General features: G+C 50.9%; 1 protein-coding gene across 1 annotated transcript; it reads left to right on the top strand.

Annotated features, from left to right (window-relative positions):
- The first annotated feature begins 9391 nt into the window (after positions 1-9391).
- Positions 9392-23632, top strand: LOC309886958 (acidic mammalian chitinase-like). Its single transcript, XM_082778302.1, has 12 exons — positions 9392-9445; positions 9994-10132; positions 20518-20547; positions 20980-21181; positions 21315-21371; positions 21471-21636; positions 21750-21874; positions 22204-22312; positions 22437-22622; positions 22778-22897; positions 22995-23136; positions 23297-23632. Exons 1-12 carry the CDS (start codon positions 9419-9421, stop codon positions 23311-23313), a joined length of 1320 nt encoding a protein of 439 aa, XP_082634428.1. The 5' UTR covers positions 9392-9418; the 3' UTR covers positions 23314-23632.
- The last annotated feature ends 1649 nt before the right edge of the window (positions 23633-25281 follow it).

Below are 25281 nucleotides of genomic sequence, written 5' to 3'. Positions count from 1 at the left end.
ATCAGATTGGCTTTGTTAAGCCCTCCCAATAAGAGATTTCCTGTGGAGCTCAAGGGCCTCTAAGCAGGTTACGCGCCCATAACTTCTGGCCCTGTTACAACGAGACGGGCAGGCTTAAAGACGGGGCAGGAGGCTTAATGCACGCCTTCCGACCGCTTTGAGGAGCCGGGGAGTAAACAAACAATTAGAAAATAAAATTCATTTTAAAAAGCGAAGGCAGAGCGGCTTTAATGTCATTCTGGCTAGATTAGTTTCCGCCCTGTGTTTAGCTGGAAATGGCTGAGAGCATTTAGATTTCAATTTAAAAAAAAAAAAAAAAAAAGCACACCAAAACAATAAACCTCACCATAGCGATCGGCCAGACCAGCCTGGGGACTGGTTGGGCAGGAAGGAGGCGTTCAGATAGGCTTCCAAACCCTCCGCTTATCCAAAGGAGGTTGGAAACCAGTCGAGCTGGAAGCTTTACAATAAAAGGGGAGCGTTTGGCTTGCAATCAAGGGTTAAAACTCGGCACTGCTCACAGGGACTGGGGCTTTGCAGGAGTCAGCAGCTCGGGGTGTTTGCGTACACCTAAAAGAAAGCTGTTCCCATGCTCGGCTCTGAGCTGGTAATTTTGGAGGGGGCACCTTTCTCACCATGGTGGGCTGAAGTTCCTGAGGCACAAAACCCGGCTCGGGAATATCCTTCGGGTCAGCCACCAATCCAACAGCCACGAATCCATGCCCCCCGTTATCAGCAGCAAACTAGTTACATGCAGAATTAATGTTTGAAATCCTCCCGATTAGACGTGTCCCACGGCTTGCTAAATTAGCCGTCACTTCTCCTGGTTGGGTCCCTCCCAATTACCCTAGCGCTTGGGAAGGATTTTAAGGTTAGCTGGGTGGATTTGGGACGGCGAGGGCTGGCTGGCTTTATGTTAAGGGGAAAAAAAAAATAAATCTCTTGTTCTGAACTGTAAAAATAATAAATGTACTGGCCCCGTTCAAATCTCATTATCTGGCTCTGCCGGAGAAGGCGCAGACATCGGGATCGTGCTGCCAGCAGCCACCTGGGTGCTAGCACCGGGTAAGCGCAGTCACTGGGAATTTAAGGGGAAAAAAAGCCCAGGGGTAAGCAGGGCTGGTGTGTTTAATCAAGGCTGTAATTGGTAACCCGGGTCTGACCCCAGAAACAGGCCTAGCAGGCAGGGTAAACAATAAAGCAAGAGTCTGATGCCCAGCCCACACTTAGAGCTAATAAGTCCTTTCAAAACACGAGGTTGTGAAATAAGACTGAGCGAACCGTGTGAAACACATCGGAGAGGGGGAAGGAGATGGGGACAGACAACGAAGCCTCTTTAACCTGTTAGCTCCCCCGACTAGCCCTTGGTTTTGCAGCACGCACGGGTGCCCAGCCAGGAGAAGCGCTGAGCATCTTCTCACCAGGCTGAGCTCCTGGATGCTCACCAGCCCTCGTGCCCCCACAGCATGCGCTGTGCCGTGCCCCCTGCCCCCTATTTTGGGGCCTGAATGCGTTTTGGCAGCTGGGTCCTGTGCTGGGCCTGCCTGTGCTGCCTGTAACCAGCCGCCCTCCCTCCACCAGCATCTGCAGCGTGGATGGGACATGCAGAGGCATGCTTCAGGCATGTTGGGGCAGCTCCGTTTGCAGCCTCTCGGGATGCTAAATATTCCCCTCTGCCTCATTTGAAGAGGGTACACGGGCTGAGGGCTGGATGCCCTCCAGCATTTGAGCACAGCAGCTTTTGCAGCACGAGCCCGGGGCTTCTGCCACTGCCCACAGCGACCCAGGAGATGCCCTCCTCAGAACAACCTCCCTCCGAGCCTCCTTCTATATTGCAGGCCGTTGTTTCCTCATGGCAAACAACATATCTGACCTGCTGCGAATGTCACATCTGTTCGGGAGTATTTTAGGAAGCAAACATTGCCGCACTCGAGGGAGCTGCAACCACTGTAATTGCTTTTTCTTCGAATTTCTGAGGACTTTGGGCCTAGTTTTCCAACGGTGCTGAGCACTCGCTGGCTCCGGCTGCCTTAAGTGCACTCTGGAGGCTTTCTCCTTGGCCTCATTACCTTCTCACTGAACCCATATTGACAGAGCCTTGTGTAAGGGGACATTTGCTCAACGCCCGACTTTAGTGGCCGGAGGAGAAGCCTCAGACAATAGTTCCTCTTGGAGCTGCCATGTCGGGGAAGGTACGTCGCTGACCTCACGCTGATTTCACAGATGGTTTCCTGTTCTCTGCATTTGGTTATTGTTTTTTTCCACATCCTCTTTGCAGGATGCCACTGCCTCCGCCTACCCCTGTTCCTGTCAAACAAAGCCGGAGGAGGTTGAAGGGGGCGAGGGAAGGGGTCCAGCAGGGCGCTCAGCACGGCGGCAGGCCCAGAGCAGGGTGGGGATGGAGGACTTTGCACGGGCAGGTCCAGAGAAAGTCTCCAGCTGTAAAGCCTGGAACGGACTTGTTAGTCCCTGAGATAAAAAGGAGTTCAGAGCCCTGGCGTGCACTCAGAAATGGAGCAAGGATCAGTGGGGCTCTGGGAGGACAGCAGCGTCCGCTCCACCCCTCTGCCCCCCAGCAGCCCCACAGCACCCAAGGTGAGCAGCTCGTGTGAGACACAGGGGTGTGCACGGTGCCCCTATTGCAGCACCCCAGGGTGTGTCTGCCCCAGAAAGTCCCCGAACACACACACAGCTCCAGTCAAAACATGATTTCCCTCCCTGTAGCTGGGCATAGGTAAATACACCAGCAACTGGTGGCGAACCCACCAACGCCACGGGATGCAGGAGCTGAATCCTCCTCAGCATGACCATGCGAACTGGGATTTAGGATCTACGGGGGAGCAGGCAGCCGTGAGGGTTGGAAATGGAGCCCTAGGAGATGCTGGGCCTTGCTCAAAGCCACAAAGGCGAGGCACAGGGCCCCTCCTGCGAGCTGCAGGCCCCGGTGCCGCAGCGCCTGCATTCCCCAGAGCTTTCCAGGCAAAGCTCCCTGCTGGGGCCTACCTCACACCCCTCCTTCTCGGGCAGGCCAGAGGGCTATATATAGGGCTTTCACACTTCACTCCAACGTAGCCGTGCTACGAAAAAGGGATTTTTCTTTTCTTAGAAATGAGAAGTTCAGAAAAACCCTCTGGCTGAAACCACGAGACGGGATTTTTCAAGTGGTGAGAGGGCGGCTTGCCTGCCAAACTCTGGCTCGGCCGGGGAGCTACGCTGTGACGAGCTGCCTGAGCAGCACGTTGCCGAAATCTGCGTTTATTGCTTATAAAGCATTAATGCGGGGTAACGTGCCTCACGGCACCATGGCAACCCCAGTCGTCGGCAGCAAAACAAGGGCAGGAGCACCGGCGGCAGCGTTGCTGTAGCAGCCGCTGAGTGAATTCATCGCCCCTGCTCGGAGCCGGGAGTCTCTGCGGGGCTTGGGGCTGTTTTCTGACAGCCCACGAAGAGCAGCTGGTTTACCCACACTTGAGAAGAGAGGAGGAGGAGATGGTTAGGGATTCAAGTGATTTCTGTTGCAGCATCGGGGACCTGAGCTACCCCCACTCGGTCCTTTGCTGAAGGGTTCCGTAGGACATACGGTATCAGAAAGAAATGGGATCTTTCGGGGAAGAGCTGTGTTTTCCCACAAGGCTGAAGAGTTCAAGCCTGTCCCATGCAGACTTCAAAGCGTTAGCGTGGCTGGTGCTGCTAACAGGAGAAGCCAAGCAGCTCCAAAACTTCCAGATTTTGGCCTACACCAGCACTGTTATGACCACAGTCAATTCATTTATGGCAACCTGACCTGGCCGTGGCTAACTCCAGAAGCTCCCGGCCATCACAAGCTCTGGGTCTGGCTGCCCTTCTCTCCCTCCCCACCAGTCCTCATCTTGGTCCCCAGCTCGACTCCAAGACATGGATTATGTCAGGTTTTATCTCTAGCTGCTCCGCTGACAAAGCTCTGCCCAATCCATCCATCTCCCTGTGGCCTTTATGTGCCGAGACAGCAAATCCCCGGGGACCTGTTGTCTCACGGCCATCGGGAGCTGAAGCACACAGATGGTCCAGGCTCCAGCGTGGGAGAGAAGGGACACTGGGAGAAGGTCCTTGGGGTTCTTCTCAGGCTACACCCACAAATATGAAAGAAGCCCGTGCTTCCCAGAGCCCAGCAAACCTCCCCAGCCCTGCAAACATCAATTAGCACACAAAGACAGCCCAGATAAAGCAGGGCAACACCCTAGCAGGGCTTAGATCTGGGTGGTGCCCTTTCCCAAGAGGCAGGCTGATCCCCGCGCGGAGAGAGACCTCCCGAGCAGCAGGTGGGCTCTGCAGGACTGCTCTAGGCTCTTCCCAAGGATTCCCAGCCCTCCCCAGCAAAGCCAGCTAATTGTTTTTTTGGTGGGTGCTGCACCTGCGCTGGGTGTACCGCATGCAGCCACCCACGGGTGCTTCCCAAACCTCCCCCCTAGCCCAAATCCTATGGACTGGAGTAAACGCCCCCCTCGTTTCGGCTTGCTGACGTCTTTTACTGCTGCCTCGTGGGCTTCAGGGGGGAAGCTGATGTGGTTTTCTTCATTCGACCTGCTGCAGAAGTCACACAGAAAGTTTTGTTGTTCAAGGAAGGTCAGAGAGGCTGGGCTCGACCAGATGGCTGGCCTGGGAGCTGGAACTCGCCCTGAGCTGCCAGGGTGTGTGCAGTGAGGGAGGTGGCTAGTTAGTAAAGTAGGGGTCATTTACTCAAAAATCTGGGTTTAGGCATGGCTGTGGATTGCACACAGAGTTCATCTGGGTTTGGATCCCAGGTTTCAGGTTAGAGCCACATCTATTACTCACAGAGGCAGCACATAAGCGCTCTCTTCGCCTTTCTGCATTTCAGCAAGAACTGAGGCTTCAGCAGAGTCTCTGGGGGCATTTTTCCACTTGTATTTAAAGGAATTAAAGCAGTCGTGATTTTATCTGTGTACATTTGAGGAGAGGAGGTGGGGTCTGGATTCCTGAGCCATTTTCAGGTCAGACCTTGGTGCCTGTCCAAGGCCTTGCCCTATTGCTCAATTCCCTCACAGGACTTCGGTCTCCCTTTACAAAAACCCGGGAGCTTCACGTAGGAGCTAGGTTTGGAATGAAACTGGTACATTTTAACCCGCTTAAGCTAAACATAACATCGACGTCCTGGAAATGGCCTCCAGGAGGCTGCCCCTGAGGCATGGCAGGGCTGTGATGGTCAAAGAGCTGGCCTGGGGGACTCTGCCAGAGCCGGGACCAGGCCACTTCAGTCTTGCCTGTGCTGACCAGCATTCCCCAGAGCTCCTTGAAACGATTGTCCTCCGCATGCTCATCACCAGCTCAGACTCTAATTAATGCTTTGGGAGCCCAGTTACCCCGCAGCCCTGCCCCACCCCACCCAGCAGTAATGGCAGGGACGGTCCCACTCCCACCCTCGGCAGCTATGTTCCCGTCTCCCACAGGGAGGTCAGCGAAGCTGTCCGGGATCTCTCAGCACCTCTGGAATCTGAGCAGGCACTAAAAAGCAAACGAGGTGGCTAAGACAAGCCAAGAAGAAGGGCTGGAAATGCAGCACATGGGCACCGTAAGGTGACAGAGGAAAAGGCTGTGCAGAGGGAACGCCGAGCACCACGGTGCCTGGGAGGATGGAGAGTGGGGCGAGCTGTGTTAGGGGGGGAACAGCTGCTGGGTTGCAAAAGAAACAACAAGTTCACTTGCTGGCATCCCCCGCTGGGCACAGCAGTCCCACGGAAGACCTACCTTTGGAGCAGGGCTCTCGAGAGAGGCTCTGGCAGCAGCAGGGCTTTGCAGCCACATTCCTTAGGAAACAAAAGGAGGTTTGGAAAAACAATAAGCCATTTTCCCCTCCCTGTCCCGAGTCTTGGCTGAGGCCATGCTGAGTGAATTATACATGGAGCTCTGTCAGGAAACCTCCCTCCCAGCTGGGAACGTGCAATCCAATCTGCCAGCAGCCAAGACATCAGCACGGGCCAGGGATGGGGGACAGAGGGGCCAGGCAGAGATCGGAGCCCCTCTGATAGAGCAGGATGCATCCCGCTGCTTCTCTTCATAGCCTGGGCAACCCCCTCATCTCAGCACTGTGCCCACCTTCCCGGGGTACCCCAAGGACTGCGAGACAGGAGGGCCAGGTCTGCCGGGACTTGCAGATGCGCTCCCAGCCTCACCATCAGTGCAGCAAAACCTGGCTACGTTAAACTGGGAGAGAAACTGCAGCTGGCTGGGGCCCAGACCTGGGAACTGCAGTCAGAGTTCAGCAGATTTATTAATTTTCATTATAACAGGGTCCTCAACTGCCCCATTAAAGTGACTTTAATAGAGTATCCCGCAAAATTAGTTGACAAGGTAAGGTGTTATTTCTTCCCTTCCCCTCTATTTCCCAGAAGGTAAACTGAGTCACGGGGAAGCAAAATGTCACGCTTGGGGCTAGCCAGTGGTTTGTGATGGAGCCAGGAGCTCAGCTGGGATGTCCCCCCACGGCTCAGGTTCTTTGCCCCCCCGGTCATCCCCTTTCTGTCCCCAGCAGCTCTGGGACAAGATGAGCCCAGTGTGTGATGTGAGGGCCTCGTGGAGGCACAGCACATCTGCAGCTAAGATCTTTTGCCTGCCATTCCAGCCGTCTGCTCTCCCTGACTGTACTCAAGTGTGGATGTGAAGTCTTGTTTGGTAACCCAAGATTTGAAATGTAATGCTCGTGCTGTAAGAGCTGCCCCAAAACTGATCACCAGCATTTGGGGAACCTGGATCTCAGCACTGGGGATGTCGTGGCAGTGCAAAACAGGAGTTGCAGCTCACAAAGTCATTTCTGCCCCCCAGCAGAAATGGGGGACTGGCCTGTCCCACCACACAAGGTGACGGCCACTCATAGCTGCAGCTCACACTTCTGCCACCTCTGGTACTGGACCCTGGACATCTACCAAGGCATTTGTTGGAGGCTCCCAGAGTTCAAGAGCTAACTACATCCCTGGTACCCACTGTAAGGGCTCCCAGAGTTCAAGATCTAACTACATCCCTGGTACCCACTGTAAGGAGCGAAGTGGGGCTGCGATCCCTTACTGCCCAGCTCTGCGGTGTGTGTTTGGGATGGCGTGCCTCCCAGCTGGCCTGAGAAGCAGCTGAACAAGCACAGCGGGGCTGGTCCTGCTGCTGGCACCCACCTGCTGGGTGTTTGCAAAAGCAACTCTCTGCTCACGAGGTGCCTCAGTTTCCTGATGCACGTGGAGGCTCGCCTCTGGTTATGAAAGCACCTGGAGACTTCTGTGCCTGAAAAGCTGTACCTCTAGTGCAGGACCTGGGAATGCAGCGACGAGACCATCACCTTTTATAGAGGATCACTGCTGTGGTGTCCTCACAGAAAACACTGTGCAGGAGGGAAGAGAGGGGAAAGTTGCCTTCCAGTCTGCTGGCACCAACAAGCCCTTTGAGCACAAAGCACGGGGCTGTTTTTTTATGGTCCCTGTGGAGCCAGGAGCTGTTCTCAACCCAGGCCATGGCCACTCGGTACAGAAATGGCCCCGTGGAGCAGGAAAACATCTCCACGTAGCCCATAACTCCTGGCTGACAGGGCCCCAGGGATCACCAGTCCCTCCTGCACCTCCAGCTCTCACCACGATAACCATGTCGGATTTGCTTCGTATACAATGCCCTTGAAATCTGCGGAGGCTGGAAGAGTAAACAGACCTTAAAAGGGGCTGAAATTCCTGCTTTCCACTCCCTCCTTCTCAAGAGTACTCCTGAGTGCAGCAGCTTTCGCAAAGACCAGGCAACCGAAGGCCCTCTTTACGATACAAAGCAGCTAATAATAACCCATGCGCCCTTCACCCTGCCTGCTCCAGAGCCCAGGAGAGCCCTTGCTTGGCGATTGCACCCATTTGTCTGCCATAAATGGTTGTTTTCCCTCTTTTTAGCAAGGCCACATTGTGCCCAAACTGTTCCATTCCACCATCAGAAATTCCAGCTCAGAATTGCCAGTGCTTGAGATCTCATCACAAGTCTCCTCGGGTTGGATGCTTTTCTGCCCCTCCTGCGAGGGGTGAGCTTTTAATTAAAAAAAGGTTGTTGCTAAGAGGAAAACTGAAAACACGAGCTAGCTCGGTGCATCCATGGTAAGGGCTGAGCCATAGGAGTCAGCTAAAACAGGCAGAGAAAAAAGAATACAGCATAAAATCAGACGTCAGTTCTGGAGGCCGATGTGTGTCTTGGGGAGGGGAGAGGGGAGACAACCCAGTGTGATCCTAAACCCCTTGGAAACAACCAAAATTATTACATTCACTGGCGTCCCTGGAGCTCCCTTGGATGGATGCATTGCAGAAAACCAGGCCTAGCGAGCAGACATCGTAACACCACACGCTGATACCTCAGCCTTTCCCCACAGCCTGCACTGTCCCAGAACGAGCTCAGAGCCCTCTCAGCTTTCCTTTCACAAAGGGAAGGTCTCAGCTCTGTGTAGATTGGAACACATGCATTGGAAAGCACCCCAGATGTACAGGTACACACTGCTGGCAAGTTAGAGGAGGATCTGGACAAGCCCAAGAGCAAACCCATGCCCTGTGGGCATCTCTGCTGCCTTGGGGACAAAAATCCTTCGTGCTCATGACGCCCCCTCCTTGAAGCACAGACAGAGGTGGCTGTGCAGCCACAGAAGGGCTCTGCCTGCAAAGTGGGGGTGGGAAATGAGGCAATTTTTTCCAACCCACCACTTCCTAGAGCCCCTGAATTGTAATGCCGTCCTTCCTAGCTGGGCCGTACCAGGACTGGTGCTGGTGTTCAGTTCACAGCCAGGTCTGGGCTCACATTTCCCTGGATGAGAAGAGAGTGACTCCAGATTCAGAGCTGAGATGCAGATTAGGATCTGGCGCGCCTCAGGCATTTTGCTGATTGAGCAGAGGTCAATCTTCAGGTAGGGAAGGGATAAAATGGCTTCAAGGAACACGGCAGAGGGCTAGCAGGGAGCAGAGGGCTGCCTTTATTCTCAGAAGTACAGGACCTAAAGGGGGAGCCTCGTGGTGTTTGCAGCAGAACTGACGTGCCTTCCACTACAAACAAAACACTTCAAGGAAGTCTGTTCGTGTCAGCACCATTTTCTTGGGAAGATTTCCAGACCCTGGGTGGAATTTCTCATCAAAAAGAGAAAGGAGAACAATGAGCAAGCAAGCCTGCGCCTAGAGCAACCCACGCTCCACCTGTGGAGGGAGAGCTCTCCAAGCCCTGCTTCTGGCAGGTCACATCTGAATCTGGGTCACTTGCAACTCGGGTCTCAGTTTCAGTCCATCAGAATAGAAACACGATATGAAACTCCCTTTTTGTAAGACAGAAGAAAAAAAAAAAAAAAAAAAGAGCACTTCTCCAGCCAGCTGTTTCTCAGCAGGAGCAGAACAATAACGTCCACTTCAAAGAGGCCACCTAGGACACACCTAGGATGAGTGCTTTAGAGACATGTGAGCAGGTAAATCATTTGAAGGGCCACCTTGGGCCCTACAACCGCCCCTGGGTATGCTAAAAATTGCCCACAATTACTCTGTGGGGTGCTTACCTTACATAATTGTCTTAATTATATGGGGCTGCCTAATTACACTCGATGCAGCTTGAACTAAGCAAAGAAAGGAATCGCACATGGGAGAGAAAAGATTCTGACCAAGCCTTGACCAACATGAGAAAAGCAGGAGGATTCCTCACGGACCCACTTTGCATCTTGCTCCATGGCCCTGCTGAACAAGTTTCCTCCGGGCTGTGATAAGATTAGGGCCCGGGGTGTGACCGTCCCTTACGGCAGCAGGGCAGGAGCTGCTGGGAGGCCCTGGGCTCAGGCTGGGGTTGGAAAGGGACTTTCCAGCTGAGCCTGGATCCCACAACAGCAGCACTGTAATTGTCCTTCATTTGGGGCTGTTCATGCAGGGGTAGAAAGCTTTTTGCAGATTAACTCTCTCCTCCTCATAGCTCTGTAACCTTGGTAGCCTGATTTATTTATGTTTTTTTTTCACCTACACCACGTAGGCACGGAGCAGAGCTGTTTTATCGCGCAGCCACCCACGTGAAAGGAGGAACTACGCAGCCTACAGCTGTGTCAGAGCTGGAGGGAGGGCAGAGAGCAAAGCTGTGCCAGGCAGAGCTGGAACAAAGCCTTGCCAGGCAGGTAGGACGCATTTTCTGGGGGCCTTGCTAGGGATTCTGAGCCTGGCATGGGGTTTTCCCCGAAGCCGAGGAGCTGTCAGGCGGAGAATTGACATAAAACTATCTCAGACTTGCTGTAAAGTGCCCAGATTTCCAAATGTGCATACATATGTATAACCCACACCAAATAACACACCGCTTTCAGTGTGCTCTGATCCAGGGCTGCTTTCTTGCCCCTTTTTCAGGCACCTGAAAGCCCCCGGACCAAGCTGCAGGTATAAGTGTTTGGGTTCTGCTGTGCTAGTTCTCCCCCGCAATGTGCAGCCTTTTTGAATCCCCAAAAGTGCTGCAGTTCAGGTGCTGCCTCGGGACATGAAACTGCTAAGTTTTGTAGAAGTGGACTGATTGTTTCCATTTCAAAACCCACAGCGATACAGCTGCATCACACAAGCTGGAACGGGGGAGTGCCATCGGGGAAGAAAATCTAAATATAACCCTGGAAGAGCATTCCACTCGAATTAATTATCAGCAGTGAAATAACATTTTTAAAAGAGAAAGGAAAATATTGTGCCGAGATGAGAAAAAAGAGGGAGATCTGCCAGTCCTGGCGTGTGTTTATTCTGGGCATTGTTTAAGCTCTTAGTGCTAAATTAGTGACAGAGCCCAGCTGTTCCCGAATCTCAGCCCTCCTCTCTGCTCGGGCCAATAGATTTCGCTCTAGCCTGAGCCCAAAAAAGGACTGTATTTCCCTTCCCGGCTGTGCCTGACGTGGCCTGGCCACACACGTCAGCAGGATCGGCTCCCCAGCAGGAAGCTGGCAAGAGCTTCTTAAAAACAAGTGACGTAGGACACGGCCACGCAGCTCGCTTCAACCCTCCGCACGGAGGGCAGAGCAGCGCGGGGATGTGGAGCAGAGCCTTGCTTCCAAAGAAGGAGAGCCTGCACGCCTCTTCCCGTGGCAGCAAAGGCACAGCAGCAGCCTGCCGAGCCGGCCATGTCGCTGCCAGGGCTCGTGGTGCTGTGGTGGCGCTGGCAGGTGGTGAAGATTTGCTAGAGATGGGCACGAGAACAAAGGGGTACCTGTGAGAAGCCTGGTCAGGGTGCCTGGGTGCCCGAAGGGGTGACTGCCTCCAGCCCGTGGGTTAGGAAGGAAGGGAAAAAGCAGCACAGGAAGCAGCTGGGGTCTCGTGTCCCTGCTTCGGGTGGGACAAGGGTGTGTTCGTTTCCCTGCGGGGAAAACAAAGGGTCAGCAAATGAGAAGGAAGCCCCTCCACACACCCCTCTGTTTGATCAGCGAGCAGGAACGGCTGCTGTTTGAAGAGTATTTTAAGACAGATGCTTCGACTTCCACTTCCTCCTCCACCCCCTGAAAATCCTGGCAGCCTTTCAAGGCTCCCTCTGCAGTGGAGCAGCCACAGGAGAGCCCCCGTACTGGAAGGCAGGAACAGGAGATTAAACCCAGGCCAGTGCCCTCCCTACCCCAGCTTTTTCCACTCCCACGCCCCGCTGCAGAGGCCGGCCAGCATGCAGGCGTGGAGCAGAAATGTGTTCACACGCTAGGGACCTGGTGCTTCCTTCCCTGCAGCATGGCCCTGAGTAACGTCAGTAATTGGTAGTCTCTTTGATGAATTTCACTTTTACTGCTTTCAAGTTAGCCACAGTCCTCAGCCTGCCTGGTTTTTCTCTCCTGTCTGCAATATTCACAATTATTTGCTGAATACACTCGGGGTGACACTGGTTAGCACAGACTGGGGCTTGTGAATGCAAGCTGTCTTTAGATATAATCGGGCAGCCAGCTGGCTGCACTGGGTGTTTCGGTTCCTACCATGGTGAAGCACCCAGTCTCCTGTCCCCAGGCCACACGGATTCTCCCACAAAGTGCTGACAGTGACCCAGCAGCACCACGAGCCGTGCCAGCCCTCTGCTTCGTAGCACCACGGTCCAAAGTGCAGAGCAGCAGCACAGCCACAGAGCAGGAAGCTTTGCACAGCAGGGCTGGTAGCTCAGCCACATTCCCTTGCAGTGGAAACCCCAGCTTAGAGCAGCTGAGATAATCATGCTGACAAGTCTGCAGCATCAGTGGGAAAAAGCTACTGATGCAAATGTGTGCTGGAAGAGATCTGGACTGGTCTGCACTGGTTCTGCAGTGCAGAAGCCTCCCGTAGCAATTAGCGATCAGAAACGAGCGATCTTGCAGAGGTGCCTGTGGGTTTAGCACGCCAGCAGCTCGGACTCTGTGCGGAGGAGGCAGAGAGAGCTGATCATCAGCCTTCTCTCCAGAGCTAGCTCCAAACCAACTTTATGCAAGCAGCAACTCGCCAGCCAGCAGCACGCAGGCACCAGTACAGACCCAGGCTTGAACCCACGCTGTGCATGCCCCCAATGTGCTGGGCACTGTGTGTCCTCGATGTCCTGGCTGCTGCCTGCCCTCGATGTGCCACATGCCCTCGATGTGCCACATGCCCTCGATGTACTGCATGCCCTCAATGTGCCACATGCCCTCGATGTGCTGAATGCCCTCGATGCGCTGCGTGCCCCCGCTGTGCTGCGTGCCCTCGATTTTGCGTCAGGCCAGCTGGCAGCAAGGATCAGCTTGCAAAGCGCGGATCCGATTGCAGCTCGGCTCGGCCCAGGGCCATGCTGGCTGCTGCCCGTGCCCCCAGGGTGCGTCACAACCTGCGGCAGGCCCTGTGGCATCTCCCCGTGGCACAGCACCCAGGTATCCACCCCTCGGCCCCAGCTCTGCAAACCCAGCTGGGTGCAGGGCCGCTGCTTGGGGGAGATACCTGGGGTTGTTCCTGCCCATTCTCCTGGGGAGCAGCTGGAGCCGTCTCCAGCATGGGTCTGATTGGGGTCAGGGGCTGCACGGCCTCTCCCCGTAACGCCTTGTGCCAAACACATTATGAGGACAAAATTCTGAGCTGACCTCAGGCGGTCTCTGGATCGTCTCCCATGCTGGAGGTAAAGACGCCGCCAGGGCCGTGTCTGCCTTTGGCTCGCTTCCATTTGGTGGAGCTGAGTGCGTGTCCGTGTGCTTGGGAACTGCTGAGCGCTGTACTCGTGTCACCGTGCCTGTCTGGGGCTCTGATGTCCCGGCCAAGTTCGCTCACAGCTCAGAAACTCTCTGCCTTGGTTGCTTGTACTTTGTCTTGGCTCTGAGGGAGTAGAGGAGGGACTGCCTCCCCGTTCGTGGCCCCTTGTACTCTTCACACCCTTAAAAGCAATTAGCTGCCAACCCTTGAGATCTCACATCTTGAGATTTCTTAAAAAGTTGTAAACACCTTGGCTTCATTCCTGAGAAAATGGGCGGGATGGTGGTAAGCCCCTTACTTTCATGACCCCTTAGGTCATGAAGGTTCTTAGGCAAAACTTTACCCTCCCTTGGCATTACTCACTGTTCAGGGAATGAGATATACCAGCAAAAGATGTCCTTTGTGCTGCCCCGGAGATGGAAACCTTGAATGGCAAAAAGAACGAAGACTCAGAGCAAGATAAAACCCCATCCCGGCAGTATTTTGAAACAGAACTGTTCTTTCAAAACAAGGCCAGTATCTGATGAAGTGCAGGGACGAAGATAATGCCACTGTCTAGAATTAAGGACACGTTTCACCCTGTTCAGGAAAGCTGAACAAAGGGGTCAGACTGACTTCTGCACTATTTTAAGCGTTTCAGGTTAAAGGTCATTTAGAGCTGCTGCGTAAGTAGTGGATGTTTTATTTAAAGGCTGTTTGCTTGCTAGAATTTCTAGGGCCCCGAATGCTGTTGCATTGTTTTAAAAGCCTTTGTCATGCTAGTGGAGCAAGGACACCCAGGAAGGGGAGAGGAGCAAACCCCCGGGTGCTGGTGGTGTGTGGAGCACACGTACCCTGTGCTCAGACGTGCACACATTTTTCTTGTTTGGCTGCAGCGTGGCAGTCAGAGGCGCGGGGTCAGCTACTCCCCTGCACGCAGACACCCTCCTGCCTGCCTGGGTTGTCTCAGCAACAGTTGCTTCAATGCTCTGTTGTTATGTCCTGTAAATGTTTAATGGGAAGCTTATCTCTCTTACCTATACAGATGGCTCAGGTTATTGAGCTTGTGTGCAAGGATTAATTGGAAATGGGCAGATGTCAGCTAACCAGAAAAAGAGCTTAATATGTAAGTAATTAGATGAGCCGGGATGCTGGTGAGGGGGCGAAGCCACCTCTGAAGGATTCGGAGCAAAAAGGACGAGCCCCAAAGGATCTTCCTCAAACCTTCCTATTAATTACCTGTAAGGACTAGACCTCGTGAACGCGGGATGCAAATGCAAGATGATGCCCACACTTCAGAGCTCTGCTTGATGACGGCTGCAGCGTTCGGCGGGGGATTAGCACCCAGTACTCTCAGCTAGTCTCAGCTCACAGTCCAGGGCATCTGCTCTTCCCCTGCTGATAATGGGGACTGACTGGGTGAGATGGATGGGGAAAAGAGGTCACGTTACTGATTAAACCTTCCTCATTGAATCCTGACCATAAGAAGTTCAAGATCTGCAAGCCTGGTGATTTTTATTTTTATTTTTACAATAATAAACAGCAATAGTTTAGACTCTAATAGGTATTGTCTATCTTAAGTGGATTTTTCAAGATCATATGCTGTAGTAAATCCAAGTTTTAAAAGATCACACTAAAAAAAATGCATGTAACATAAATTGCATAAAAACAGAGAAAGAAAAATCCAGAGTAGCTGCAACAAAGCATTCTCATGCGCTGTTCCCTGAGCTAAAGTAACACTCATGTGCATATTCATTCATGCAGATATATAATTTTTTGCAATACGTTTTGCTCACCTGCACACACCTGCATTCGGGCACAGATATTTATGTGCAAGTGAGCAATTTGTGAACCTGTATCACATGCAGATATGCCCACTTTTGAAGGCCTGTTCTTACTTGCTGGCAGACCAGGAAATTGTTGTTGGGACTAACGCTTGGATACAAGGGTGAGTGGCAGGATCCAGCTCCCTGTTTGCTGGGGTTAACCGCCCCCACCGAGAGCTGGTGAACTCCTTGCCTCAGTCCTGATCACCCGAGAACGTTAGTGAGATGCCTTTAGTAGAGAGCCAAGGTTTATTTGAGGAACAGGATAGTCAGAAATCAAGTTTGAGTGTTTCACAACATCAGAGAAGCTGAGGATTTGTTTACAGCGCCTAATTATAGCAGTTTAGTGCCAACAGAGAATCAGGAAAGATGAAAGATGTGCTGTAAGGAAAGAATATGCTGTGCACGATTGCAATACTGCACCAAATTCCTCATGAAAAGGACCTCTCAAGGTCCTAATAAAATTTACATGGGGACTGAATGTGAATAAATGATGACACTATGTAGAAGTAGCTGGGGAAATGGCTGCAGCATTTCGTAATCAGACTGAGTCAGAGGTGTATTTCTGGGAACGTACATGCAGAAGGCAAGAATTTCCCCCGGGAGGCAGGGAATGGTTGGTATCTGAAAATCAGCAGTTCTTTAGTTCCAGTCAATGAGCTGAAGAGAGAAGGGAAATCAAACGCCAGAGAAAGATGGCATGAAACAGAACAGACTCAGCCCTCATATCAAGGAGTTAGTAGTGGGGAAACCAGGCTTAAAAATAGAGATCTTTAAACAAATGAACTGGTGTCTTAAGTATCAAAGAGCTCTGACACTCTCCTGGCTGCCCTATATAGGCAAAATGCCCCGAAATCCAGCCTGTGCAAAGTCTCTGCCCAAGGCCTACATGCTGTGATTATCTTTTGGAGAAGGGAATTTGAGGATCTAAAGATCTTCAGAAATAAAAGCTCCTAATTTCTTGCCGTGAATCTGAAGAAGAACAGCTGTCAGACATTTCTTGTGCATCCTGTGCTCCTGGACAGACCACGTCACACTGCAGGTAGTGTTGCTGGCTCTTCATTCTGGGCTTCCCATGGAATAATTCCTATGGCACCAGCAACATCAGTCCTTCAGCTACACCAAATAATCTCGTTAGAAGAACAGAAAGATGTTTGGATCAAGGCAGCTCCCAAATCACTTTCAAAACAGCAGATTCCAGAGCCACAGGCACTCCAGCGATCTCATTGCACCAGCCACCAGCAGCTCACTGGGCTGCACAGTGAAGGACACATCCAAGGGTTACGTGACTTGGACGCAGGAGAGATCCTTTTCCGTGACTCCGTTTACAGGCATGGGATTATAGCGGCAGTAACTTAAGCAAGTGTAAGCATACTTATCTGAACGTGGGGCCAGATTTCACACGGTTGGTCACTGATATTGCGGCTGTATTTTCTTAATTCTCTGTCAGACTCCTGAAGAGACAGGGATAGTTTTTCTAAGGAGGTCAGTGCCCTGCAAGAAGAGCTCGGCTATAAAAAGCTGTTAAGCCATTGAGAGACACGAAGTATCACTAAAGCTGTTGAGAGAAGATAGACAGGTCTCTTTAAACACTGTCCATGCACCTCGATTTGTGTTTCAGCATGCAGAGTCTGTCTTTTCCCCTACCTCCAGCACTATGCCAACCTCAGGATGTGCAGAAGTTGAGGTAAGACTAGGGCCCAAGATGATCAGGCTCCTGATACTTTTCACCCTGCTTTTGCAAGGAGGAAACTCCACCATTCCTCCATCTAAAGCAGAAACCAAAGGAAGAGAAGGAGAACAGGAATCTCCTAACTCCTCCTGGACTGGGCATTGGAAGCAACCCAACTCAAAGCTGTAGTCAGTGATTCACTGACATTCCCCTCCCTGAGACTTTAAGCCAAATCAAGCAGGGAGACAGACTCTTGCCATGATGGCGAGGTAAAAGCTAAGACCCTGTAAGAAATAAAACCTGCATTGGGTCAAGCTGTCCTGATCGTGGCACAAAGCCTCTCTTACCATTTAACAAAATGAAAACAAAGGGTTACGTCTTACCGCAGACGTTTATGCACATAAGGGTTGTTGATTTTATTCTGCTTGCTTTTTGCCGCTCCCAGAGGTTTGGTATCTGACACAGAGCAGTTTAGGCAGGGCCACGGTTTAGGCCATTGACATGTGCTGGCATCAGGAAGCACATTCCTCCTTACAGGCCCCGAAGCACGAGACGAACACCAAATGGATCAAGCATCGGGCAGAAGCCTGAAGCTGCTTACTGTGTCCAGGAAGGAGATGGCTGTACTTAGATGTAGTCTGCCAGGAAGAAGTAGATAAGATTGCTCTGATCTTCATGATAGAATGCTTATCAAGTCTATAGAGCTTTGAGCAAAACCAGGCGGTTGTTAGGAGAACCTGCTGAACTGCTGTCAGGATGTAATATTTATCACCGAAGTGAATAATCCAGTGCGACTGCTTTGTCTCATGTTTTGCCAGTGTGAAAACCAGGGGTTGCTCCACAGCAAAAGAAAAAAAAAAAAAAAAAAAAAAAAAAAAGTGTCCAATAGAAAGGAAAGGCTTGGGAACCATAAACACATCAAAGATGGTTTGAAATCTTATTGTAGCAGTTAATAAGGGACATGTGCCAAGGCCACACGCAATTTAGACCGGTTTCACCCAAAGCCACTTGAATAAATCTAGACATGTTGTAAAGACTGCACACACATCACATGGAATCAGGGAACAGAATTTCAGCCTTTAATCTGACCAGTCAGGCCCAGTTTCCCCCGCAGTAAATATTTACTGTGTTGGTGGGGAAAGGCAGAAGAGACAGAAAATGAGCCTAAATTATTTGTTAGAGATATAAGCAGGTGATTTAAACAGGTGAGATAGCCAAAAATATAGATTTATCAGTAACCTGCTGAGGCCATGGGGACACGATTACTGGACATATCAACACAATGACTGATGTCTTAAATGGCATCCTGACACATCTCAAGCTTAGGCTAGTTTTTGGATAGGTGTGTTTAATAGTTCATATTTCACTCTTTCACAAAAGACAGTCATGTCTTACGCGGGTTATACAGTTCTGGAGAAGTGAACTGAACAAAAACTTGCCTTTATCCTTGTTACTTTTCTATACAGAGAAGGAAGCACTCCAATTTTATGTTCATCTCAGACCTCTATTGTTGATTTCAGATCTCTATTCGTGATGAAACAAAGAGGAGCAGCAACTAACCTTTTGGCCGCAAGCACATTTCTTGAAATGTTATCAGAAGACTGCTAGAAAAGCACTCCATCTACTTGACTGGGAAAAGCGAGCAACATTGACACCTACTGTTGGATATTTTAATTGCTGATAGTACCAAACCATTGACTCTTAAGATTCTTGTCTACGATTTCTTCCAGGAGAAGATGCTCTCCTTAGTTAAAACTACATGATGATACTTTTAGTTTGCTTTTATGCTTTTATTGCTCCTGCAGTGCTTTCAAGGTGCACTTAATTGCAAACTGAGCATCTGCATATGAAGGGAAACCTCTTCCTTTAGCTCAATTTCTTCCTTTGTTTAGTTCATGGAATTAGGTGATCCTTTGGCGGTGAGAGCTTTTCATGAAGCTAGCTGATAAAAATGAAAGAGCTGATAAGTAATTCTGCTGTTATCAGAGAAGAGTGTGCGATATGCTAAGTGGGAGAGTGGGATGATTTCTCAGGAGAGTCAAAGCTTCTAGTTCATAAGGAAATGAGGTTCCCATACAGACCTTGCAGAGCATATCAGAAAGTACTAACCAGCCAAGCAGAGAGCACAGGTTTCAAAGAAAACATTTATTATATTTTACCATACCAGCAGATCGTTTCTAACACCCTCAAAGTGCTTCACACTAAAAACTAATCATCACTATTTCCTTCATACACTACCTTTTTTTTTTTGTTTCCAGCCCATTAAAGAGAATTTATGAATAGGATTAAATGACTTTCCTAAGAAATGCGGGAAAAAAATGGCAAGCAGGCTGAAAGAGCTAAGCTCTGTTTTCCCTCCTCACATTGGCCTTTTCTTCATCAGACACTTTCAGCAAACTAGCTTCAAGTGGCTATTTGCGATTCTGAAAAGCTTCCTAATATTCATATTAAAAAACTATAAAAAGAGATGAGAGAGAAAATACTCCACTGCTAGGAATCTAACCAGAGTGAAAGAGAAAAAAGTCTGAACACAGAAGTTAGCAATGCCTATACTTGCTTCTATGCTAATCTGAAGTCCTCTATGATACAATTGAAGTTGTGTTAATATGCCCTGAAAAATGTTCTGTCCCTGGGCTGTCTCTCCTAGTGCTTGACCTCCAAGAAATAGCTCTTTGCCCTGGAGAAAATCATCTTGGCAAGACACTGCTGTGTTTGCCCATCACACTGCTAAACATTCTCTTTCAGGCCAGCAGTACACAAAACATGGAGGCACTTTGTTAAAGCACTCTTCATGCCTGCCCTTGCTCACTTGTCCACACCAACAGGCCCAGCAGCAAGTGGGAGAAGTGCTCAGCAGAGGCTGACTTGGTTTGCTTTACTGCTGGGACACCACGAAGCCCACCCCGCTTCCCTGCACTGACAGCAAGTTTAAGTGGTGTGGGCAAGAGACAACACAGACCACAAGGCCTGCTGCATCCGACTGATAGCTTGCTACACCAAGTGAGCCCTGTCCCTGTGCCCCCAAAAAGCCCACGGCTGTGAGCCCAAGCCCTGCTCAGCCCCACCTGTCTGAGCGCCCCAGCCAAGGAGACAAAACCCTTGCAAACCCTTTGGTTTGGCACCGCCTGCCACCAATGATAACGCAAGGTTGAACACTTCAGACATCTATTCCTGCCTAGTCGCCAATATTGACTCAAAGCCTCTCGTTGCAAACACAATTTCGAAGAAGAAAAGCCATCTAATCTTGTTCTTCAACTCCTCTGGCAGCACCACAAAATGGCACTGCCTGATAATCCACGTGGCTCCTGATGGAGCCTTAAGGTATTGCTATCATTTTTGTGATACTTTTATCAGCTTGTATAATGGTTGGGCATTTTTGTTGACACAAGACTTGTACGAAATTAGAGAAGGGTATAAAAGAGGGAAGGAGCCAGCCCCAGATCAGTTCTGGTCCAAGATGGCCAAGCTCACTCTGCTTACCGGTAAGTCCTGCTTCCCAGCTCACTTCTTTACCTTCACACAGAATCACAGAATTTCCTAGGTTGGAAGAGACCTCAAGGTCATCGAGTCCAACCTCCAACCTAACGCTAACAGCCCTCCACTAAACCATATCCCTAAGCTCTACATCTAAACGTCTTTTGAAGACTTCCAGGGATGGTGACTCCACCACTTCCCTGGGCAGCCTGTTCCAGTGCCTCACACTTCGTGACAAGTATTTGTGGCTGTCTTGGTGTACTGGGGGTTAGAAAAGAAGTTCTTTGGAATTCAAGTCTCTGACCACTCCTTTCAAAGAAAAAGACATAGCAGCAACCTGCAGGACAGTCCAGTCCTGCTCAAGAGCTTTGTATTTCTGAAAACAAATACTAATCACTTTTTTTCTTTCTTCTCTTCCTCAAAGGTCTGGCCCTGCTGCTGAATGCCCAGATAGGTATGTGCTTTTTTTCCCCAAAACAACTCACCAAATTCATTTCAGCATGGGCATACACAGGGAAGTCAAGCAGACAGCACAGCAGAAACGCCAACAGCTTTCTTCCTTCTGGCAGCATCCCTTCTGCTTCTGCTCTTCCTTACCTGGTAGCAAAGAAGAAAGACACAGTTTGGGGAAGAGAGTCAGTGGCTACAACCACCCTGATTCATGAGTTTCAGGGTACAAGTGAGGAAGAAAAAAAAATATTATTATTAAGGAGGCAGTTCCCAGAATGATAATCAACCCTACCTCACTTTCTCCAAACTCCTCACCCTGGCAAGGAAGCATTGCCCAACCATTTCTGACGAGATCTGGTTACAATAATCTGTTTTAAGTTCCTAGTTTTTCTGCAGTGCAGCCCAGACCTGCCCCATCTCCTCCGTGTCTCTGCAGGCACTGCCTATGTGCTGTCGTGCTACTTCACCAACTGGGCCCAGTACAGGCCCGGCCCGGGGCGCTTCACGGTTGACAACATCGACCCATGCCTGTGTGACCATCTGATCTACGCCTTCGCTGGGATGTCCAACAACGAGATCACGACCATTGAATGGAACGATGAGACCCTCTACAGATCCTTCAACGGGCTGAAAAACCAGTACGTGAGGTTCCCTGGGCTATAGCAGTGCAACCTGCGGGGCAAGGAGTGCCAAGAAGAGGCAGAGAGTCGGAAAGAGCAATTCAACAGTGTTGTTTTGAAGCAAAACGTGTTTGTGTCATTATCTTTGCAGGAATGGAAATCTGAAGACCCTCCTGGCAATCGGAGGATGGAATTTTGGAACAGCCAAGTAAGTTCAAACCACCTCTGTCCTACAAAGGCAAACTGGAAAGCAAAGGCAGAAAGAGGCCCTGACCAAGCCCCAACCCTGCCCTCCTCTGCTCCCTAGGTTCTCCACAATGGTTTCCACTCCGCAGAACCGCCAGACCTTCATCAAGTCCGTCATCAAATTCCTGCGCCAGTACCAGTTTGATGGGCTGGACCTCGACTGGGAGTACCCTGGCTCCAGGGGCAGCCCGGCTCAGGACAAGGGTCTCTTCACCGTCCTGGTGAAGGTAGGGGGACACAAAGGGGCTGCTCAAGGCCTCTGCTCTGCACAGCTCAGTCCAGAGAAACCCTGGGGGGCTCCAAGAGCCCACGCTGAGCCCTGTTTCTTGGCATCCCCCAGGAAATGCTGGCCGCCTTCGAGCAGGAAGCCAGGCAGGTTGGCAAGCCCCGTCTGATGATCACGGCTGCTGTTGCTGCAGGACTTTCCAACATCCAGTCTGGCTACGAGATCGCTGAGCTCGGCAAGTGAGTGGCAAGCCCCCAGGTACACCTTCTGTGACCTCCTTCAGGCCATTCCTTCCAGCGCTCTCCCTTCCAGCAGTTATGGGATGCTCTGACATTAGCTGGCAGAAACCAACCCCACTGCCTGCAGAGCCCCCACGCTTTATGCAGGAGGAGAGACTCATCCCTACCTTTAGAAGGCTTGTCCCAAAGAGGCTTTGGAGAAATGTTAATCTGCAGATAGTGGGGGCACAGCCAGGGATGTTGGGGGATCAGTGACGAGGACTAAAGAAACCTCCTGGTCTGGGTGAGTGAACTGGCCAGGGCACAGACCCATGCAATGGTCTCCACAGGTACCTGGACTACTTCCATGTGATGACTTATGACTTCTATAGCTCCTGGGATGGAAAGACTGGGGAGAACAGCCCGCTGTACAGTGATGGCAATGCCTACCTCAGTGTTGTAAGTACAGTTTGGGAGTGTGTCCCACAGATCACTGTGATCACACCACTGATGAGAACTTTAAGAACTCACCGTCCTGCCTACAAAGCCTGGCACAGGCTTGAACTGTTATATTCTTGTATAGGATTACGCTATGAACTACTGGAAGAGCAATGGTGCCCCTGCTGAGAAGCTCCTTGTTGGATTCCCCACCTACGGACATAGCTTCAACCTGCAGAACCCATCTAACACAGCTCTTGGGGCACCAACATCAGGACCTGGGCCCGCGGGACCTTACACAAAGGAGGCTGGGCTGCTGGCTTACTACGAGGTATGTGTGTTCCCTCACACCTAGGCAGACCAGAACACAAACACCCTTCAAACTACCTGGCAGGGAATTATTATCCTGTGGATCCATGGAATATTTCAACTGCCCTTTTTTGTAGGACACCCGATAAATTCCCACTCTCTGCCCCTTTTTCCTAGATCTGCACGTTCCTGGACTCTGGAGCCACCCAGGCTTGGGATGCCCCCCAGGACGTGCCCTATGCCTACAAGGGCAACGAGTGGGTTGGCTACGACAACATCAAGAGCTTCAACATCAAGGTACAGTGGGGATGTGGCTGTACTAATCACACTCCAGGAGCCCTTCTGCAACAGCAGCTCTTGGACTAACTGGGATTTCTCCCCCGGCACTGCACAGGCTGACTGGCTGAAGAAGAACAACTATGCAGGTGCTATGGTTTGGACCATTGATCTGGATGACTTCACTGGCTCTTTCTGCAAGCAGGGCAAATATCCCCTGATCACCACCCTGAAGAACGCTCTTGGCCTGCAAAGCAGCAGTGAGTAACTTGGGTACTGTGGGGTTTGTGGAAATTTTTTAAGCAACAAAAAGCTGGTGTGCTCAGAGCACTGTGGGACAATGAAAGGAGGGAAGGGACAGAATACCAATAGAAATATAGCCCATTCGAAAAGGAAACCTCCTTCTTGCTTTCATTTCAGGCTGCACAGCTTATTAAAAGTCCAGTCCTCAATCCCTGCAGCTCCTAACACTAGAAGTTGAAACGGGTGTGTGAGTATCAGCTGCAGTAGCAATTCCAGTGGCTGTGGTGTGAGTGGCTTTTCTGCCAGTAAAGCCATCCAGACTTACCCAAGAAGAGCAGCTTGTACCAGTGTTTGAACACCAAAAAAGTTATTTGCAAAATTTCTGGGCAGACCTTGTGACCTTGTACCATCTGTTCCTGCTGCAACTGGGCATGGAGACTCCAGGTCCAGCACAGCAGACAGACCCCTCTGATCTAATTCTGTGGAATAACAATGATTAAATAAAGAATTCTGCAAAAGCAACAATCCACGCTGTATTGACTCATTTTGCTCTTCATATTTTGATGCTCTCTGACTCTCTCCCGATACATAAATCCGAGATCAGGGAAGGGCCTGAATCCCCAAGCACCATTTGAAGAGCCCTAGGCAGGCGTTTCCCAGGGCTTTCTTGCCTTCCCAGCGGGGCAGTCAGTCAGAGGGGAAGAAAGCAGAAAGAGAGGGCAGGGCAGGACAGGCTGTGCCACGAGGGAGCACCCACAGAAAAGTGGCAGTAACACATCCAGGAGCCTGCCTGTCCAAGAGCCCTTGTGCAAAGCCTTTGCTGCTGTCTAGGAAAAAGCATTCTCCTCCTGGAAAAGTCACCCTGCAAAGGAGCCGGCCTTCAGAGGTCCCCCAGCCCTATTGCTCCGGCCTTGAGACGGCTGCAGCAATTCCCCTCCTACTGCAGGAACGGGCATGTAGCAGCTCCCACAGAGTCCTGATGTGTCCTTGAGCCCCAAAAGTGCACTGTATGGTCAGAGGCACAAGGAGCTTCATGCCCCAAAACCAACCTCTTCTGTTGCTGAGGAACTTACTGCCCTTCCACAATGCAAATAGTGTCTTTAAAATGTCAGTAAGATGTTTCTGCTCTTAGATGCAGGGAAGGAGCCTCAGATACTCCTGAAAACACACCAAAGAGCAAAAAAGGCTATGCAACAGAAGCAAGAGCAGCCTGCTGTTTCATACTGGGTCACTGGTCAGGAGAACATGCTTCAAAATAGCAGAGCCAGAGCCCTGCAAGCGTTCATAGGCTGTTCACACCACAGACCCCTCTCGTTCACATGTGCCAGGGTTGCAGTTCACTCGTGTATGGCACTTCAGCTGCCCACATCACTTCAGCTCCCCGTGAGAAGCAGAACTGAAACGCTGCAGCAGCCCTGTGGGACCTTCTGCCCGAGGGTACATCAGCCCCCGCTGCACTTTGGCACGTTTGGCTTTCATTACAGCTCCCTCCAATGTGCAGACATGCAGAAAAGTACCTCAAAACCCTTCCATGCCCTGTGCACATCGGCTACACCAGTTTTTTGCCCTCACCTTCACTGGTCATGAGGTATTTTTTAAAAGCAGACTCTGAGAAGCAGAGGGAGAGCTGGAAAACCAGCTGAAAAACTGAGCTGTCTGCCTGCAGGGAGGAAATTCAGAGCAGCAGCTGAAACCAGGCACAACTCTGCCCAAGACTTCATTGGCAATATCATGTAGCCTCCCACTTCCAAAAAAAATAAGTCCAGAATGCATTTTTACTAGCTCAACAGCATCTTTGCCTAGCAAAGGTGCCCTAAAGCAGCCCCAGTTTGCATGGAAAGCCACACAGGCTGACACCACACGTGCCCAGCAAAACATTTCCATGGGCACAAATGCCTGTATGGGCTGTCAGCTCCAACCTCCCCATATCAGGGGGTTGATACCCACACCTCTGCGTCCAGATAAGGGTTAGGACAGGGCATATTTATCTAAATCCACGGTGCCATTCCACTGACCTTTACTTTTCTCTCCCCACTTAAGCCTTCCCCACTGACCTGCCTAATCTCCCTGGCAAGGGCAGGTGGAACAAAACAACATCTCCAAGGCAGTGCCTCACGTGTACTGAGGTTGGCAATGACAGGATGGATAAGATCTTCCCAGAA

Source organism: Aythya marila, assembly GCF_965140915.1.
Source record: "Aythya marila genome assembly, chromosome: 24".
Lineage (NCBI taxonomy): Eukaryota > Metazoa > Chordata > Aves > Anseriformes > Anatidae > Aythya > Aythya marila.
Note: the sequence above shows the minus strand (reverse complement) of the source record. Positions and strands in the feature narration are given on the sequence as shown.